Source organism: Daphnia carinata, chromosome 5 (assembly GCF_022539665.2).
Source record: "Daphnia carinata strain CSIRO-1 chromosome 5, CSIRO_AGI_Dcar_HiC_V3, whole genome shotgun sequence".
In the NCBI taxonomy this organism is placed as follows: domain Eukaryota; kingdom Metazoa; phylum Arthropoda; class Branchiopoda; order Diplostraca; family Daphniidae; genus Daphnia; species Daphnia carinata.
The window spans coordinates 1,350,947-1,370,392 of record NC_081335.1 but is presented as its reverse complement, the minus strand read 5'-3'; the positions used below and the strand labels follow the sequence as shown (position 1 = coordinate 1,370,392).

At 42.5% G+C, this 19,446-nt stretch overlaps 2 protein-coding genes across 2 annotated transcripts in view; both read right to left on the bottom strand.

Moving 5' to 3' along the window:
• Nucleotides 1-448: 448 nt before the first annotated feature.
• LOC130696849 (tubulin alpha-1C chain-like) lies at nt 449-3,330 on the bottom strand. Its single transcript, XM_057519975.2, has 18 exons — nt 3,175-3,330; nt 3,059-3,100; nt 2,966-2,991; nt 2,859-2,884; nt 2,782-2,790; nt 2,650-2,722; nt 2,532-2,590; nt 2,312-2,406; nt 2,043-2,249; nt 1,920-1,970; nt 1,707-1,837; nt 1,545-1,641; nt 1,376-1,474; nt 1,244-1,315; nt 1,100-1,177; nt 943-1,045; nt 781-867; nt 449-694 (listed from the first exon to the last, which is right to left on the bottom strand). Exons 1-18 carry the CDS (start codon nt 3,175-3,177, stop codon nt 594-596), a joined length of 1,359 nt encoding a protein of 452 aa, XP_057375958.1. The 5' UTR covers nt 3,178-3,330; the 3' UTR covers nt 449-593.
• An 861-nt stretch (nt 3,331-4,191) lies between these two features.
• Nucleotides 4,192-19,446, bottom strand: part of LOC130696813 (kinesin-like protein CG14535) — a 67,055-nt gene continuing 51,800 nt past the window's right edge. The window contains exons 5-15 of the mRNA XM_057519922.2: nt 16,238-16,436; nt 9,554-9,790; nt 9,341-9,434; nt 8,949-9,146; nt 7,766-8,358; nt 7,019-7,693; nt 5,790-6,890; nt 5,470-5,714; nt 4,843-5,392; nt 4,325-4,769; nt 4,192-4,251 (exon numbers count right to left, since the gene is read on the bottom strand). Coding sequence (XP_057375905.1) covers nt 4,223-4,251; nt 4,325-4,769; nt 4,843-5,392; nt 5,470-5,714; nt 5,790-6,890; nt 7,019-7,693; nt 7,766-8,358; nt 8,949-9,146; nt 9,341-9,434; nt 9,554-9,790; nt 16,238-16,436 — 4,366 coding nt within the window. The 3' untranslated portion in view covers nt 4,192-4,222. The remainder of the gene's footprint in view (nt 4,252-4,324; nt 4,770-4,842; nt 5,393-5,469; nt 5,715-5,789; nt 6,891-7,018; nt 7,694-7,765; nt 8,359-8,948; nt 9,147-9,340; nt 9,435-9,553; nt 9,791-16,237; nt 16,437-19,446) is intronic.

The window sequence follows — 19,446 nt, the reverse complement described above, 5'->3', positions numbered from 1 at the left end:
CTTCTCACTTTCGTCAAAATCTGAAAAAATCGAAATCTCTTGGAATGCGATGAAAATCGTACAGTATAACAGAAATTCAACGCTGATTCCGAAAAAGCCATTGGTTTTCTTGCCAGTTCAGCCGTTTTTTGAAATAATCGTAGTTTAGCTTTAAAATGAAAAAGTCGGGCTTACATATTTTTTCGGAAAGCACCAGCATCTTCGTGATTCCCGTTTAATTCTGCATCGAAATCATGTATTTTTTGCTAAATCTAGAATTTTGCCAAAAATTCTCCGGTGCAATGGCTTTTTATTAATTATTAATAAACAGAAATTTAATTACGTTTATTAAATACGATATAAAATTCAATATTAAGTAGGTTCCTCTTTCTTTTGCTTCTTTCTGATTTGCAAGGTATACAATGCGTGACGGAAATAATGTAAGTCAATTACTGATGGGAACATGGTATTGTTTTGACACGAGCGTCATTGTATTTTATTCTATACAGTTGGTGTGCTGAATAATCTGAAATGGCAGTAATATCTGCGGTTGTGCCATGTTTTATTATGGGGAAATATGTGGTGCATTTCCCATTCTATCATGATACCATTGTCTAATTTTCTTCATATTCTTCTTCTTCTGCCAAACCTTCAGCAACTTCTTGGTAGTCCAGTTCAAGGGCAGCAAGGTCCTCGCGTGCTTCGACGAACTCCCCTGTGCAGTGAATGAAGAGTTTAGTAAAGGAAAAGGCTTTCCGCGCCAGAAACACGTTTTGATTATCTTACGAAGCTACCACCCACCTTCTTCCATGCCTTCACCGACATACCAGTGAACAAAGGCACGTTTGGCAAACATCAAGTCAAATTTTCGGTCAAGTCTGGCCCATGCTTCATTGAACATTCAAAGAGGTTTTCATTTCTGTCAATTAACCCGTACTTAGACATCAATTAAATTTAAGTAACCTTCCGCGATGGCCGTTGTGTTACTCAAACAACAGACTGCGCGTGTGACTTGTGCCAGATCTCCATTTGGAATGACAAATGGAGGTTGATAATTGATTCCAACCTAAATTATTGTGGTGTCTAGAGAAGTTTTGGCCAAATTTAATATTATTAATACCTTAAATCCTGTGGGGCACCAATCAACAAAGTGGACCGTCTTCAGCGCTTTAATTTGGGCTATGGCGAAGTTAACGTCCTTCATCACCAGAATTAAACTTTGACTATCAAATGGTAGAAAAAATAAAACAGTGCCACATCAAACCTTTGGGGCAACATCTCCTCGGTAGAGTAAGCAGACAGCCATGTACTTTCCATTTGCCGGGTTGCATTTAACCTGTTAAATATTAAATTAAGGTAAAACTGATCAAGGAAATTCTTGACACCTTAATCATGCCATTTGATGTGCAGGATCGAAACACGATTTAGTTATATCGTCAACCGACATTTTCTCGTGTGTAGCTCTTCCTTCGGGCGCAAAGGGTGCGTACGTTGCCTACAATTAATGGTACGTTTTGTAGATATTTCAGTGTTATATTGTTATATTTGGACTGGAATTGCCATACCAGTGGAAAGTGAATTCTCGGATAAGGGACCAGATTCGTTTGAAATTCGCTTAAATCGACATTAAGCGCCCCATCGAATCTCAACGATACCGTAATACTAAGCGGAAAAAAAATTATGAAATTTTAATCTAAGACTCCATTGATTTTCCCTTGAAACCATACCTAGAAACAAGTTGACTAATAAGGCGGTTCAAGTTTGTATAAGTTGGGCTCATAATTTCCAGTTGGCGGCGACACATGTCGTAAATTGCCTCGTTGTCAACCATAAAAGAGCATTCGCTGTGTTCCAGGGTCTGCATTTACATTGGCGGCAAAAAAAAAATAGAGATTATTAAAATTAAAGGTTTCTTTTTAACGCAGTTCTTTTTAGTTTACCGTGTGTGTGTACAGCACGCTGTTGTATGGTTCCACAACCGATGTGGATACCTGACAACCGCAAAGCACAATCTAAATTTTATCGTTTTTATTCTTCATAAATTTTGCCAATTGAATATTAACCTGTGGCGCCGGATAGATTGAGAAACACAATTTAGACTTTTTCCCATATTCTAAGGAAATTCGCTCTAGAAGCAAAGATGTAAATCCAGAGCCAGTTCCGCCTCCATACGAATGAAAAACAAGAAATCCCTGCAAACCGTTACAATGATCCGCCACCTTTCGGAGTCTGTCTAGCGTCAAATCGATTATTTCTTTTCCAACAGTGTACTAATATGAAAAAATGTTTAAAATAAGCAATAAGATAAATCTTATTTTTCTTTTTCTCCTACGTGGCCTCTAGCGTAATTGTTAGCTGCATCCTCTTTTCCGGATATCAGTTGCTCTGGGTTAAAGAGGGAACGATACGTGCCAGTTCTAACTTCATCTGTGAAAATCGTAAGACTGTTGTTTAGAAATGGGCACGTTTCAAGGTAGTGGCAAATATTTGAACTTGTGATATTTGTCCAAGTTAAAGTATTTTAATTCGAAAAAGAGATTAAGAAAATATACGAATGACAGTGGGTTCCAGATCGATGAACAACGCTCTAGGAACGTGTTTGCCAGCTCCTCTGAATAAAAAATCAATGAGGCTAATGAAACAAAAATTTACCAAAAATTTTTAACATACGTTTCCATGAAAAAAGTGTTGAAAGTATCGTCTGCCACACCAACGGTTCGATCTCCTGGCATCTGCCCATCAACTTGGGTACCGTATTTTGTTAATAATCACGTTTTTTATTACATTTTATTAACAATTTACCTCCAATTCCTAAACAACAAATAAAGTAAGTCGGAGCTTTGCAATATTAAATATACAGTATATATATGAATAATCACCATGTTCTAGACAGAAGAGCTCCCAGCTGCAATTTTGGAAAATGCTTCCGTTATTTTAATGTAGTTCTATCTTCAAAGATTATTTCTAAATTGACATTGACACTTACCAGGCATTTCCCATTTGAACACCTGCCTGCGTAGTCAAAATCGCAAATTCAGTTACTCAATTATAAATTATGATCTTCTATTTAGCGTGTTACCTGTCCAATATGAATAGAAATGCATTCCCGCTGTGAATAGACCTACAGCAATTACTTCACATTCAACACGTAGCCAAAAGAAAATTTCAGTTTTCAAACTAGAACTATTGTCTTACCATTGTAAACGGAAACGGTACGCTTCAATAGAACCCGGGGTTTTGCGTTAGTCGCCTGGGAAGCGGAGTGGAAAGCAAGGGATGAAAATCAGTTGGCCACTGCGTCCAGTATGCCACTCGACTGGCTTTTCATCTGCCCTGCATTCTAAAGAAAAAATGATATACTTCACGACGTTACCAGAGCAACAGGAACATAACACAAAATTGAGACCAAAGGAAAACCAAACATTCGGACGGTAGCTGAGCCCAATCTATAACACTCCTTGTCAATTATTCAAGCGCTAACGATCAGTCTACATATCGTCAACTCACATATGTAATCAGAATTTATTTCCATTAAGAGATACTCTCGGGATACTGCACTTAGTAGAGCAGGCAGTATCAACATTGAACCAAAACGTCCGGTGAGTACGGAGGAAAAGACCTTGTGTATGTAAAAATCACTTTCAGGTAAATGTATATACACATCACGAAACGTTCGAAGAATGATACAAATTTGCATTTATGTTCACCATATAAATTGCGATTTATAAGAAGAAAAGAAAAAAGCAGCATGTTTTTGTTTTAAATGTGGCCAACGAATGGCAGCGTGTTTCTCCTCAATTCCAAGTATTTCGTTATCTTTGTCGCACTCGTGTCCCATAGTTACGAAATTTTGTAAAGAGTTTCAAATGAATACAGAGACCAAACACATACACCCGCGCCCGAGAATCTCATGAAATGACAAGCTTCAGAGAGACGAAATCCATTACACTAGAAAGCTTAGTTGAAAAAGAAAAGTATGGTCCATTAGCTTGATGTGCAATCGACAAAAACACAAGATACGTCGTAATCCACCGGAAACAATGCTGACGCCATTAAACGAATTTTCCCATGTAAAGTGGGGAAAAGCGTTATGTCTAGCATAGAACCTAAATTTTCTCCTCGAGAACCGAACATAGAGCAAGTCTAGACCGACGTTTATAGTGGGATGAGACAACCCGTTTTCTAGGCTTTCAATTGTTTCTCGTCTTGGTCCTTTTAAGTCTCATTCCTCAATTCTTTTTTCTTAAAGTATCGTGCAACTGCTTGATTGACCTACAATTGAATAGTAAAACAAAGAAATCAGTTTCATTGTCAAGAAAAATCAATTAATCTATAGATTAATTACCAATAGCAGCAGATTGTTTGCCAGTGCTAATGGCGAGAGCCAAGGGAACGGCTTCGACCATGCGATCCGAGTCTTGGCTGCTGGAACCCAAACTAGAGCATTCGCTATCACGAATGACACTTTCATAGCCGGAACTCTCGTAATGGCCAGCGGATCCACCAGAACCGCCCGATCCGCTGGTGCTCGTTCCACTGGAAAAATTCTTCCGGGGCATTTCACCGATCGGCATCAAGTGCTGACGGCGAATTTGTTGTTGTTGCTGAGTCTGCTGGGCATGCCTCCGGTTCTTGATGGGAGAGGCTGCACTGAGGTGCACGCCAGAGTCTGATCCGCCACTTTCATAACCCTCTGAAGGGCACAATGAGCTAGGCGCCGTTTGATGACAGCTTTCGTAGCTGAATCCGTAAGACTTGACGTCGCGCTTGGAACTGGACGATTTTCCATCCTATCATAATAATTAAAGAAACCAATCAAGTTAGCATTCAATCATTTCGAATAAGAATAATAGATAAACATACCCAGTTGATTTTCGAATCCTTCTTTGGGCTCTTGTGCGACGAGCTGGCCTTCACTTTATCTTTTTTGTTGCTGGATTTGGACGATTGCGACTTGGGCGATGGAGGAATCGAGGCAGAAGTGGTCGGATCGATGCGAGACGGCGATTTGGAGAGCGACTTGGCGGGCGAATTGTGTTTACTCGTATTTTCTCGGCTCTTTGAGCGCTTCTCGACCTTGGGCGACGCTTTAGCTGATGACGTCGCTTTGGGAGTTGGTACGGGGCTGGCCGCCGTGCTGGTGGCCGTGTTGCGCTTAGTGACCGAGCTTGACTGTTGCTTGTTCTTGGAGCCGGAGAAAAAACGGCTTAGTTTCGGCGTTTTATGATGAATTACTTTCTCGTGTTCAACGATGTTCTCTTCGTTAAAGCTTTTGCACTCTCGTTCAGGGACCAGGCTAGCCATCGTTGCTGCGCTGTTAATTGCATTAGATTTTATGGCCATCTCTTCCTCAGGATCAGAGTTGGATGCTCCGTTGCCCGGTAACCTTTCCTGTTGCTCTTGTTGTACCTCACTAATGTAAAAGAATCCAACGAATTAAAGGGGACTGTTAGAACAGAGGAAAACAATACAAATTAAGGTGACATTTACCATGAACGGGCACTTTCGTAAGTTCTTCCAGAATGCTGATCCAAATGCGGATCGGAAGCCCCGTCCGGATGTCTTAGCGAAGACAAAATTGCCGCTTGGTTGGCGTCTTGGATGCCCAGTTCGCGTTCCAGCTCCATACCGATAGTCGACACCAGTGCTTTACGAGGTTCTTGGCCCTTTCCGTTTCTGCCGGGCGAGGTTCTGACAGCCACGCTGTTCCAGTCCTGGGTGAGCAGCGGTAGATCCTAATTAACGCAATCATAAATACATTTTTTTTTTTTTTTTTTAAATATCGCGGTGTAGCAATAAAACAGACGTACCTTGAAAGAACCAATGTTACAGTTGGTAAGAGCACTGAGTGGCGTAGGATGCAAAGTTCCAGCAGCGTTTCCAGCGGCAGATTGCTGGTAGATTTGCTGGTGCAGCTTGGCGAGCTGTTCCAGTTGCGTCTGATAAAAATCGACGTTCTCCATCGCCGATGACGACGGCATCGGATCGAAAATGGAAGAGCCAATTGGCTCCCATTCGGAAGCCGTGCCCTGCGAGTAGGTCTCGCCCGTAAAGTGCGAAATGACAGTCAAATTATCTTGCGAAAGGGCTCTGAGTGGATGTTCGTCGCCCTCGGCGCAGCTAGAGAGACTGCGAAGGTCGTTACATTTAGCCTCCAAGGCTTCCATCATGGAGAAAGCGATATCTTCCTCGGTCACTTGAAGACACGAATCTTGTGTGGGCACAGGCTCATCGGGTTCTTCGACCTCGATGTACTCGGGACTGTAATCCCCGCCGCGTCCGTGCATCGGAGACGCATGACGGCCTCTCTGGTTGGCCACCTCACAGACTTTGAATTCCGTGACTGTGGTGTTGTCGTCATCGTCGCGATGCCGGACACGCCTCCACGAATCGCAGCTGATGGAAACCTGTTCGGATGTGACATCCAAAGCGGCCGAAAGGTCATCGGAGGCTTCGTCGGTGGACAAATCCTCGACGAAACGACGTCCGGCTTCTTCTTCCTCTTCGTGGACAAGCGAGTCGGCCAGCTGTTCGCATTGCGAGTAGAGCTGCTCCAGCGTTAAGCTGGAGGCCGTCGGCTCAGCGCTTTCAATGTTGACGCCGCCGCTCAAGCAGTTGAGCTTCTCTTCTGGTGGCTGTTTGGGATTGGATGAAATGGTGACTTCTTCCGCTAGAGAAGGATCGGCTTTTCTGCGAGACTGCTTCACTGGAGTCGTATGGCGACTTACTCTGGGCGAACGGATATTTTCAGCGGGTGACGTTGTGTTATCGACTTCTTTCGCTTCATCTTCGTCATCCGGGCATGTCTTGAAGACAGTTAAGACCTTGACTGGAGTGCCTGGCTCGGGGGCCGGACGAGGCTGCGCATCGATCCACATTTGGCCGTTAGTCCGCACCGCTGGATGTCTCTGCTGTTTCCATCCCAAGAAACAAAAGAAGAAACAACAATGAAAAACACATTGAACATATTATTGATTTTTTTTTTTAAAGCGTTATTTTATAAACTGGAACTGAACGATTGGCAATTTGAAAGTTTTACCTGGACGCTCTGGTTTTCCACCCACTGGCGGATCATTCCTTGTTTGTGCTGATCCATGAAACCGTATCCTAGCGGAGTTGGATTCACAGCTGGAGCAATGACGGACGCTGTCGGCGGTTGGGCAGGTTCGACAGGCGGGCCATCGACCCACATTTCGCGTTGATGCCGGACAACTTGCATCCGAGCTTGAGAGATGCGCGTTTTATTGAACCGCGGCCCGTCGATCCACTGCTCTTCATTGTTGCCGCCGCTACTACCGACATTACTATGCTTGCTCGATTGCTGGGCAGGATCGCATTTGGCCACTTTACGCTGAATTTGTGGCGAACGTGAAGGAGCGACTGTTGTTGTTTCCTTCTTGGATGCGTGGTGAACTGGACTCCTTCCTGATTGGCCAGCCGGTCGGTCCACAGTGGAGCCTCTCAGCGCCCGGGACATGGAGCAACGGTGGTCGCCAGAATTGAGACTTGGCAAATAGACGGGCGGATGTTCGCCGTCGGTAGCGTCATCGATCGGACCGACGTAGATGACCGTGTCACACGACTGCTCGCTGCTAGAAGGATCAGCCGAACCGCCTGTCGAGCTTTCACCACCCGAAGAGCGAGAGAGCCCCAGTCGACTGGAATCTTCACTGCTTCCGCCTGATCCCGATCCGCCAGATCCAGCGTTATTGTACTGCTTGGTCAAAATGATGAGAAATCCATTGATAAATGATTTAGAAAATACTGAGAGATCATTGAAGCTTACTTTCATCCTCCTACGCCGCATCCTGTGCACCCTGGACGCCATCTGTACGGTGGACAGGGTTTCCGAGTAAGAGGATGAAGCGGCAACGTGAGCCACTAGAGCGGCTTGACAGGTGAGCGATCCGAGACACTCACGAAGTACTTGCGTGATTTTATGTTCACGATGCGGTAGATGCCGCTGACCGTTGAACAAGGCCACCAGCACATTACCCAAACCGGATAGTGTCATGTTGTTGGCTGACGATTGGCCATTTCCGGCAGGCCGTCCGGTTTGTTGGCAACTACCGAGATCCAGCAAATGAAGTCGTGATCGTCCTCCAGCCACCCCGGAACTGGTACTACCGCCAGTGGTGTGACCACTGCTGCCAGTTCGGCTAGGGTTCCGATCGACGCTGTACTGGTAGACGTGCAAAGTGTAGAGCAAATGAGAGAAACGGGCATCCGGAGACGAGGCATCAGTGCGGGCCGCCAGAGCCGCGTCCAGATAGAAAGCAGCTTTTTCGGCCGTCGGAGCACGTAGCTCGCTCTGGTTTTGCAGTTGAGTGCCCAGCAGAGGGTCATCGCGCAAGTAGACGCCGGGCGACTCTTCGGATTCTGGGATAATCACGATTCATTAATTTCAATCCACAACGATTCGTGTAGCATCGATATGTTTCAGTAACATCCAATCATCCGTCTAACAAACTATCGATTTTCTTTAATTAGTTCACGGATATGACAACAAAACAAGAACGGACGGATGGCTCGCCTTCATTCCTTTGCGATTGCATCGAAGTAAACGAGCCGGTTGCTGCAACGGGGGGCATGGTCTGGAATCTCATTAGAAGCTATGGGCTTTTGTCTGTGTCTGTGATTGAATGCAACCGGTGTACGAGGTCAAACAGAAAAGCAAACAACAGCTTCATTTACACGAAAGCAAAGTTTCCAGTTCAATAATGTTAAAAGCCCCGAGCAATATGCTGTTAGCTATTGCAGAGGAGTTTACGCCGTTTTCAAAGTTCGCTGTTGGGTCGACGAGTTTGGTCGATTACGGCCGCCACATTTCGTGTGTCGTAACAACATTTTTCGTCTGCGGACATTTTTTTTTTCTTTTTTTTTTTACTGATCGGAACTTTCCCGTCATATTTACCATCAGACGATAATTGGCTTTAAGAAAAAAAAATGACATGAAAAAGCAAACTAACCAGTAGCGTGCGGCGCTAGAAGATCGCGGAGAACTTCAGACGGGCCGGCTATCTCGACGGCCGAAACTCGGACGGAGAAACGGGCTCCCGTTTTGTTTTTCTGCTCTCCGATGCCGCGGAATAGCCAAGAGATGGCTGTGGGCATCAGTCCCGGCCCGATGTCTTCCGAACACGAACCCACCATCGTCGTCGTTTTACCTGCCATCAAACGAAGAGCAGATAAATAATCATTCCGGCCATCTCAAAAAGTCAAGGTAAAAAAGAATGACTGATGTAATCAGACCAAAGACGACGCTTTCAATGTTGCGGGTACTATACTACTCGTAATTACGACAACGGTATTATTTAAAAGCCTTTGGGTGGTCGGCGTTCAATACACAAAGAGCACTTACCCAGTTGAGCGTGACCGAAGCAGAAAACGCATCCGTCCGAACCATTAATGACGGCGGTGACGATGTCGCTCAGGACCGATGCGGCTACGTCGCCCTGCACGCCATTGGGACGTAAAAAATAAAAGAAAAAAAAAAAAAAGATGAGTTATTATTATCGTTGTAGGCGTATTATTAAAGGGCGCCGTGTTGATCTTTTGGTGCGCAGTTATGTACCTGAGAATTGTCAGCGGCGGTGAAGAGGCCGTCGAAAGCGAACATTTTGGGCGCGGCCACACCCACGCGACGGTCCTCGGCGCCGACTTGATGCTCTTTCTCCGACGACGAGGACGACGCTAACGTCAGAGAAGTATGATTACCGGGCTCTTGAAGCGTCAACTGTTTGCGCTTCTTGTCGACGCTGAGAAAGTTGGAGGTCGTTGGGTCGCCCGCTACTCGCAGCATTACCCTCACCTGCAAAAAAAAAATAATAATAAATTACACTCATGAAGTTAAGATAAAGAAAACTTTTGCGTACTGATTAGTTAAATAATACAACAATCTCTACAAGACCCGCAAAACAGATGATACTTGCAAGACAGCCTCAGGCCCCATTTTAATGGCCTTATTATTCTTTTTTTTTTCTTCCCTCTTGTATTATTATTTTTTTTTTCTTATTTCCCTTAACAAGTTCTATTCTCTTCCTCGTCGATGAAAACTTTTGCTCTTCTGATGCGCTAAAGAAAAGTTTCCTCCACACGCCAAATTAGATTGGCTTCGCCGTTCCGCCTATAGAAGTTGTTTGACTGGGGCTAACATAAATTTGACTTGCGGCATTTTTGACAGCACTACTTTCGTTGAAATAGCCACCTCATATGTTGTATTGAAAGGAGATGAAAAGGCTTTTTCATTTCAACTTTATAAATGCGCCTTGTTGTGTATAGAGATACAAGCAAAAACATAAGCGAGTGGCGGCCCGTTGTTCAATCAATGAGATAAATGGCTTCATATCAAGACCGAACAACATAACACACAGCGGGAACGCGTGTGTGCGCTTGGTGAAGCAAAAACATAAGACTGGCTCTATGTTGGAACGGTCAGTTGATCCCTCTTGCTTCCACACACACATCATAGTCTGATGGGATGATTGTTTTTTTCCTCCCTGTCCCGAGCTAACGGGAGACGCCCCTAAAACGAGAGAGAAAGCTGGGCGAGAGAGCTGCAATGAAGGATCGGGATGGAGGGGGGGCGAAAAGGGGAAACAAAGGCCCGAGCTTAAATCATCCGAGTAATTAAGTAAACCCCCTTACACAACCCCAGACTTTTGCTTACATTTAGAACGAACGAGCAAACCGGCGGGTGTGCTTAAATACTCTTAAAGACTTTGACTTTTTTTTTTTTGTTTTTATTTCTTTATATATATAGTGGATCAACGGGGGTGCGTTATGTGTGTGTGCTGGGCTTCGCATCTACACGTACGTCGTTTACAGAGCAAAGAGAAACGATGGATAGAGAGAGATGAAGACGAAACATCATAATAAAAGGATTGATCATCGGAGACGGTGGGATGGTTTTCTTTTTTTTTTTTTTTTTTTTTTGCTCCCGTACATGTCGCGTGTCATAGACACAAGAATCGTCTATTAAAAATGGAACAGGAAAGGGGGGAAGATGCCGAGACGGGAAATATTTCTTCGCTAAACTAGACGCACATTGGTATATCTAATAGATGTCAGGAGTTATGACGACTACCACTATTTAATACGAGCGTCTAAAAACGCTGCAGCCATTACTGATTAACTATTCGTGTAGGGATATCTACATTTACGAATGTTATCCGTAGAAAAAAGAGGGGAACCATTGAAAATGGATGTTACATTTTTTTGGGGGGAGATAGAAAAAATTCCCCCTTTTTTTTTATAAATAGAAGAGGAGGAAAAAAAAAATAGAACTTTGTAATCAGCAAAAGAGCTTGGAGGAAAACATTGCCTTAACGATATGGCGGCAGACTAGTACGTGAACCAAGTGGTGCATTTTTTTTTCTTTTTCGTTTGAATAGCGCAATAATAATGATGCTAGATTGTAGACTGCAGCACGTTCTCATTCAAGCCGATTTGATTCGTCAAATCAAGAAGGCTCTAGAGCACAAACAGTTGATTCCTTGTTAGGGGCTTTTGGATTTTTTTCTTGTCAAAAAAAAAAAAAATAAAGAAAAATGGCCCAAAGAGAGAGAAAGAGAAAAAGAAAATAGAACAGGGAGATAAATGACCTTTGGGTGGCTTTTCTTGTTATTTTTTCCAATAGGAAATGAGACGATGGAGGGTTAGGCAACAGCAGCACGCGACTGACATTGTCGAATATTAGAGAGAGAGAGACGTGCAAGATGGCGAGAGCGGAACAGGGAGCGAAGGGAGTAGCTGTACAAGTGGCAGATGGGAGGAATGAAGAAAAGACGGGCCAGGGAACAAGACCAACAAATGGCTGCACTTAATACGTGAGATGATTCGATAACCGACAAATCCCAGGAAGTCGCCGGAGCAACGACCAGACGGCACTTGATGATCTACGGGTTCTATACACCATCGCACATCTCTCTGCGGACCCCCAGAACTAGAGGACCTTTGTGATGGAACGAAACAAAAAAAAAAAAAAAAAATATGGAAGAACCTCAAACCGAGTAGGATCTCCAATCAACTGCATCATTCCAAGCACATACTACACCCTACATGTCTCAACCGTAGAGAGAAAAAAAAAAAAAAAAAGAGAAATCAACGATAAAGACAAAAGAAAGTTGAACAAGTTATTACATTTTCTCGAAAATATGAAATCGTAAAAAGCAAAAAAAAAAATTCTCTTTTAAAGTTTAATAGATTGATTTGAAATTATGTTTAAGAACATCGTGAAAATTTTCTACGATGCAGGGACGAAAGGGAAAAAAAAAAACTAAATAAATACCGCAACATTCCGAACCAAACAAAACAAGGAGAGACTTATAGAAGCAGCTTAGGAGGACGGAAATCTTTATATCATGTATATTATATTATGTATAATATATAGTGAACCATAAGGAAAGGAAAATATCGTAACTATAGTTGAATGATGGCTCCTCATTTTGTATATATAGCCTACCATAAACCGATGGGGAAAAAAGAAGAGATAGAGAGACACAGTTAATGGGAAACGTTTTGTTATACCCCCATCTTTTTTTTTTTTCTTATATAATAATAATAATATAAAAAGCTCTTCCAGCTATAGCCTTAGTTGACGCCGCAAGGCCGAAAAAAAAAACGAGAGAACTAAAAAAAAAAGGCGGAGGATATTGGCGTCGTCCGGCTGTTGCGTCAATATTATATACACTGCAGCTTATCAGAAATAACAACACAACATATTAGCGGGACGCAAGAAAAAGAGGCGGCCATTTCGACTGGCAATATCCAAGCCAATCGATCAATAGTACGATATAAAAAAAAAAAAAATGGTACCTTAGTAAAAAAAAAAAAAAAAATAGAGAGATAAAATTTAAATATGAAGTGAACCAAAAGAACTGGCATTCAACATTTTTCTTTTTTAAGGGCTGTGATATGAATGATGGCCTGATGAAAGGACACGTCGCATACGTACGGGAAAGAAAAATTAAAAGAAACAGTTACCCAAAACTAAAAAAAAAAAAAAAAAATTGAGGGCGAGAATTTAAGTCTAAAGGGGCTCATTAATCAGAGCTGTAGGAAACATTCCGGAACTCATTGGGGGTAGTGGCGCGTTTGGTGGTGTGTGTAGGCGGGGCTGGCATGTCAGCAGTCATCGCCGGAATCAGTTGCAATAAATAGGGACGTGATCCTTTTTTTTTTTTCTTTTTCCCGGAGTCTCTCATTCCCTTTAACACACCATTTCCCTGGGTGTGTAGACTCATCTATACACTCCCGTAGCAGATGGAGAGTTGGGCAGACCTACACTAGGATTGGTGTATTATTTTTTTCCCTTTCAGCTGCGAGTCTCGTGAAAACAACTAAAAACCACAAGAGAATTGGTTAGCATCAAGATGCTTCCATCTTCTTTCCTTGTAGCCTTTTTTGGACTCTTGTTGGCTGTTGCTGTCGGCTATCCCGAAAATTGGACTCCAAAAGAAAAAACCCCAAAAAAAACGGGAAAGAAACAAACTGTTCGGGATAAGAATCTCGCGTGACACGGGACGCTCTGACCGTGAGTTCCAACAGAGGTCCCTTCACTCCCACCCCTTGGTTTCGTGTAAACGGCTGTACGTTGATGTCATTCATCAAGAGGACGTATAGAAAATGAATGGGAAAAAGAACAAAAAGGGCGGGATGAAGGGAAAAAAAAAAATAATTTCCATTTGATGACGCGTTGACGGAGAAAATGTTAAAGAAAAAAAGAAGTCTTGATCCGGTCACGTCGGAAACGGGCGGTGGGAAGCCGCACGCAAGACAAGTGAGTGCTGGTGAGCAAAAGTGACAAGCGAGCGGGATGGAAGCACGCAGTTCGGCTAATTAGGAGCAATCGGATTGGGTAGACGTAAAAGGCGTCCATCACGTCCATCTCACTCCCTCAACAAGCTGCTCGGCGTGCAAGTCAATTGAGGGAGCGGTACGAGCAAAAACAAAAAACATTTTTTTTTTTCAACTATAAGAAAAGAATCTTGTCAATCATAAATTGATTATTACATGTTGGGATTTCTTCAAAGGCTCCTGGAGTTGTAATTATTTTCCATGATGTTGATCGATAAAAAAAAAAAAGACGAAATGATGACAGGGCGGGGTGGTTGCATAGCTATTTTGTTTCCTAATATCTTTTAACGACATTGCCATTTATTACGAGGCGAGCCGATACGCGAACAATAAGCCGAACACGTCAGCACAGCTGATGACGTGCATTAGTTTCTCATTTTCCCTTTTTTTTTTTTTTTTTACTTGTGACGCAAACGCGAAAGACGATTGATGTGCACGAATGGAGAAAACGAACGATGCGAGAAAGAGTAGGCAAAAAAAAAAAAAAAGGAAGCCTAACTTGAGCCATTTTCTTACAGCAATGCCAACCGGAAACGGCCGTAAGAATCCCATCCAATAAGTTATCAAACAGCAAAAAAAAAAAAAAAAAAAAAAAAAAAACAAAAGGGCCGGTTAAAAGTGAAGGCAAAAAATAACTTTGATTAGAGATAACCAAACTCTTTGGTTTGGCCGCTGGCCCTTAACACGAGCCAATATTCTTATGGAAACACTTCCATCTTTTCTTCCTCTGGCTGGTTTGTCTTTGTGTCATAACTGTCCAAATAGCCGGGCTGCATGTGGGCCGTCCATAAAAACTTTCACGATTTAAAGAGCTAAAGGTTCTCTTTTTTTTTTTTTTTTTTTTTTTTTTTTGCAACGAAATGATGTGTGTCGCCTTCTGCAAAAGCTATAAACTGTTAACACATCTAATATAACAACTGGCCCTCATGCAAGATGACCATTCTAAGACCTCAGTCGTCGTAACAATCCAAAGTTCCAGACAGATACACGTCGCATAAGATACAATTTTTTTTTTTTTTTTTTTTTTTGTTTTCTTCTGACGGATGATAAGAAATCTTACCATCAAAACTTGGGATTCGTGTTAAACACTATCTCCTCACGTTCAATAGAGGAACAACCGTTGGTTACGCAAGTTTTAGAAGCGCAGGCTCTCTATTCGATCAATGTCTTAAGCCTGTGGGCTTTCGCTTTGATCCTGCAACCCCCCCCCCCTAAAAAAAAAATAAAATAAAGAGCCTTCCGTGTACGAACCGACATTCTCCTTCTGCTTTGCTACAAACCATCGCCTCTTCGGTCCCGAGAAAACACGCGCGCGGTCTAATGCTAAAAAAAAAAGGGGGGGGGGCTAATAAGACGCAATCTTGAGACAAGCAGACGTTAGGCATGGCACAGAGAGGATGGTAGCGCATTTGCATTCATTCCGTCGATTAAAGTTGGGGCTTTCACTCCCCCCCCTGTGGGAAAAACTTCTCTTCCGTTTTCTTTCCCTTTTTTTTTTTTTTTATTAGCTAGCTGGGCTAGCACTGGAACAAATTGGCAACATCTCGCTGTGCCACCATTCGACTAAAACTCCGTACAACCACGAAGCAAGCTTGTTTGAAAGGCAGGCAGAAGACGAACGGATTTGGAGTAACTTGATATTCAAAACGCGCAACGGCTCCCGCGTTCGTCGGCCGAGTCCGAAGCGTCGCTCGAGAGTATACTGCGCCCTTTAACGCAACCATAACCATTTCTCTCTCTCTCTTTTTTTTTTTTTTCTTGCTTCATTTACATATATACGCCAGCTCCCTACTTTTTTTCTTTTTTTTACAAGGGTATGGACCCTGGGCTCCATCAAATCCTGAGCTGCTGTGTTATACGAAAAACGTCACAAATTCAAAGCAACTGAATTGATCGGTCTTCTCCCCTGCTCCCTTTTTTTTTTCTTTCTCGGGAATGGCTGGGAAACATGTACGCAATCTCTACCATTTTTCCCGTTACTCTTCTACATCGTTCGGGAGGGGGGGGGGGGGTGAATCAATGCGGATGCCAATTACGCAAGGAGATGAATAAAAAAAAAAAAAAAAAAAAAGAGGCCATGTCAATTGTCGAGAGCCATCTCGACGATGCGATAAAAGAAATCAATGCGGGAGTACAAAAGAAAAATTCAGATCGTTCAGATCAACGTGAAACGAAATTAAAATTTTTTGATTCCCCCTTTTAGAAATTCACGTGACTTGCTTAGGGCTAAATCGATCTTATTTTTTCAGCAACCGTTTGTCATCGTTTATCCGCTTAGTGTCGCGCATCGACACGAAGATCGGTGGCGAGCAAACCATTTGTTGGACTAATAAACTAATCCTACCTACCCCCCACTGCCGGCAAAGAGAAAAATATGTTGTTTTTCCAAGAACAAACTTACTTTGCCGACTCCGGGGTTCTCTCGGAGCCCGAGACGTCGGAGGAGGTGAGGCGTAGGCGGCGGCGGGTTGCGACGTAGCAGTCCGCTGAAATCCGTTCCGAAGCGGTGAACCGCGGCCGGAATGGGCGATTCGGCTCCATCCGAAGATCCGTGCCGCTTCCGGCGTTGAGGTGACGCCAGATTCAATTTCTGCGAAGCTCTGCAAATCAAAATAGCAAAATACAAAAAGAGAAATGTTACAACAATTCGAAACTACATGTCGAAGAGAGAAATCTTCTAAGTTCTGCAATAAAAAATTGAAATGAATTACAAAGAAAAAAAAAAAAAAAAGGTCAGAATTTGAAAACCGGAAGGGCATTGAAATAATTTCGTGTGCACAGACAAAATGTCGGACTCGAGAGCTTGTTATATTGTTTCGCTGGTTCGTGTTATGTGGCGCAACCGAATCAATCACGCCTCATTATTCCGTCAAGAGCGACAAGCACTCGACGTTCAATGACGTCATCGACGTCTGTTTCCTTGCCTTGCCAACCATTTCTGTCTGCAGAGAGGTGGCTGGTGACAGTGTTCCTCTTTTATTTTTTTGTAAATAGATTAATTGGATCAAGACGACTGTCCCCCTTCTCCTAGACACAACCAGCAAAAAGGAAATATCACGAGCAAAAGAGTTTCTCCCCAGATGGCGGTGCTCTGCTCGAGCGCTGCGCAACAGCGGAACAGATAAGCAAAAAAACACACACAAAAAAAGGGAGATGTTTTATTTTGTTGTTCCCCTCTTGATATTTGGAAAATGAGAGACACGCACAAGGCAGAAAAAGAAGATGCGTTTTCTATGCGTTGCTGTTTACGATCCCGGTCTCGGATGTTGCGTTTCTGTGTGACACACAGCCGCTGTGGAACGTGACCGAGAATCTGCGTACGTACTGCATGACTAGGTCACGCTTCAACTGTTCTGCTACTTCCAGAAATAAAAAAAAAAAAAAAAAAAAAAAAAAAAAAAAGAAAGAAACCCTTCTTCATAATTACAAATAAATACAAAGAATGGGAAGGCTATAAACTTTAAAGTCCGAAAGGGAAGAGACGTACGTCATCAGCGTCAACTTACATACGAAAAAAAAAAATATGTGCGGACGACCCATCCAGTGAAATTTAAGCGCCTGCACATGTACACAAGGAATCTAAAAGTTTTTTTTAATGGTGTTTACTACTGTATATGCAAAGCACCCAATAGCCTCTTGTAGCTGTCTAGGTGCAGTTGTTTGTGTATTTTTTTTTTTTTTGGCAACCCCCGCCTTCTTTGTTTCTCTCGTCTTTTTTTATGCGCCCAAGACAATGACTACGTGCACATATACATCGTCCCTTAACGGAGTTTTTTCATGGCTGACTTTCACCATCCTTCTTCTTTTTTAAATACAACAAACGCGTTGACTCTGCGTGATCTACGATGTTTTACAGTGTAACACAGGTTTTTGCAGCAGCAGCAGCAGCAGCAGCTGGCAGTAAATTCAGTGGCATCTTGTTCCACCTTCGAAAGACGACCTCGCTAAAAAAAAAAAAGAAGAAAACCATTCGTTTTTTTTTTTTTTTTCTTTCAACGTTATTACTCACGTCGGAGTTCTCGTGCGTTTACACGCACCGGGGCGTAGACGAGTGACAGCCCGAGCGGACGTGATTCTTGATTATTGACCTAATAAGAACAACAACGTCGCCTTCCTCAACACTTGTCAACGTGTGCGTCGCGTTCATTGGAAATTCTTTTACAACGATAGAGTCGTTTTTTTTTTTTTGAATTTGACGAAAACAAGTGAAACTCGTAAAAAAAAAAAATGAACACTTACGCAGACGCCTTTTCATCAGCGTAGCCATTTTTGAAAAATAATATTCGTGATAATCATACTTCAAATGGCTGCAGAGAAATTGATTGGCCAATGAAGATGTTGAGAAACACGCAAAGAAAAAAAAGAAAAGGAAAAGGGAACGAAAATACCGCGTTTTTTAAAACATAGTCAAATAAAAGAAATGTAATGTACTGCTGGAGGAGAAAAAAAAAAAAAAAGGGGGGAACCCATTGCCAAGTTTTCCGCTCCTTTCCCATTGAGCAAGAAAGAAAAAAAAAAAAGATGCGCCATCTGGTCGGTAAAAGAAAACTTTAACCGAAAGCGAGAGTGAACTGAGGCACTTTTTTTTTCTTTCTTTCTTTCTTCCTTTTCTTTTCTTTCAAAAAATAAAAGTTTTTGCTCGCACCATTTCCGACAAAAGGGTAAGATTGTGAAACGATAAAACCCCGCTGGCCGTGTTTGGAACACGACACAAAAATAGAAAACAGGTAAATTCTTACATAGAAAAAAACAAAAAAAAAAAAAAAATTCAAATCAATGAAACATGAGGATTTTTCTGCCGATTATTTACGACAACCGTTAAAATAACGAAAAAAAAAAAAAAGAATAATGTCAAGAAGAATATCAGTGAAAACGGGAGCTTGACAATCATTTTTATTTAGCTTTATCTGTTTGGAATCGTTGTTCTTATAACTTTTGACTAAGTATGGTGGTATGTGTCTTCTCCCATTATGGCTGTATCATATAATCATAGAAACGACTTTGTATTTTTTTTTTAATAGCCTGTAACTGAATACGTATGGACTCGCTGCTGAATGGCCCGGCCCTTATTTTGGTTAAAGCGTATAGCTTGTTATTGTCTTACTATCCGGCAGCCACTCAAGTTTGGATATCCTTTAGTTGTGCTGTCTTTTCAATAAAAGGAGCGTGCTAGAGAACTTGACAGACTTACATTTTTTTTTTTTTCCAAATGGACATTTAATTGCCCCCTTTTTTTTTTCTTCTTGTTTCGGGTGTAAAAAAAAAAAAAATTCTTTTAAAAGGCAGACTATATAGTAAAGGGCCGCGAGGGCGATGCGGACCGCCAACGGCCAAGTCAGCTGGATGTCGACGCAACCATGATTTCAAATCACTTTTGAAAATGCAGGGCGTACTTAACTAGTTGACGAGCAAAGAAAATCCCCACAGTCAGTTACGCAACGCAAGAAAAAAGTTTGTTTCTTAAAAAACAAGGGACAAAAACGAAAGGGCCTGAAAAATTGAAAGACACAGAGCGGCCTATAATGTATAACGACCAAGGCTGTTTTGTTATCGACGCTGTTCGTTCGCTAAACCCCAGTCGGACGAATAGAAAAATAACAGAAGGGCTGC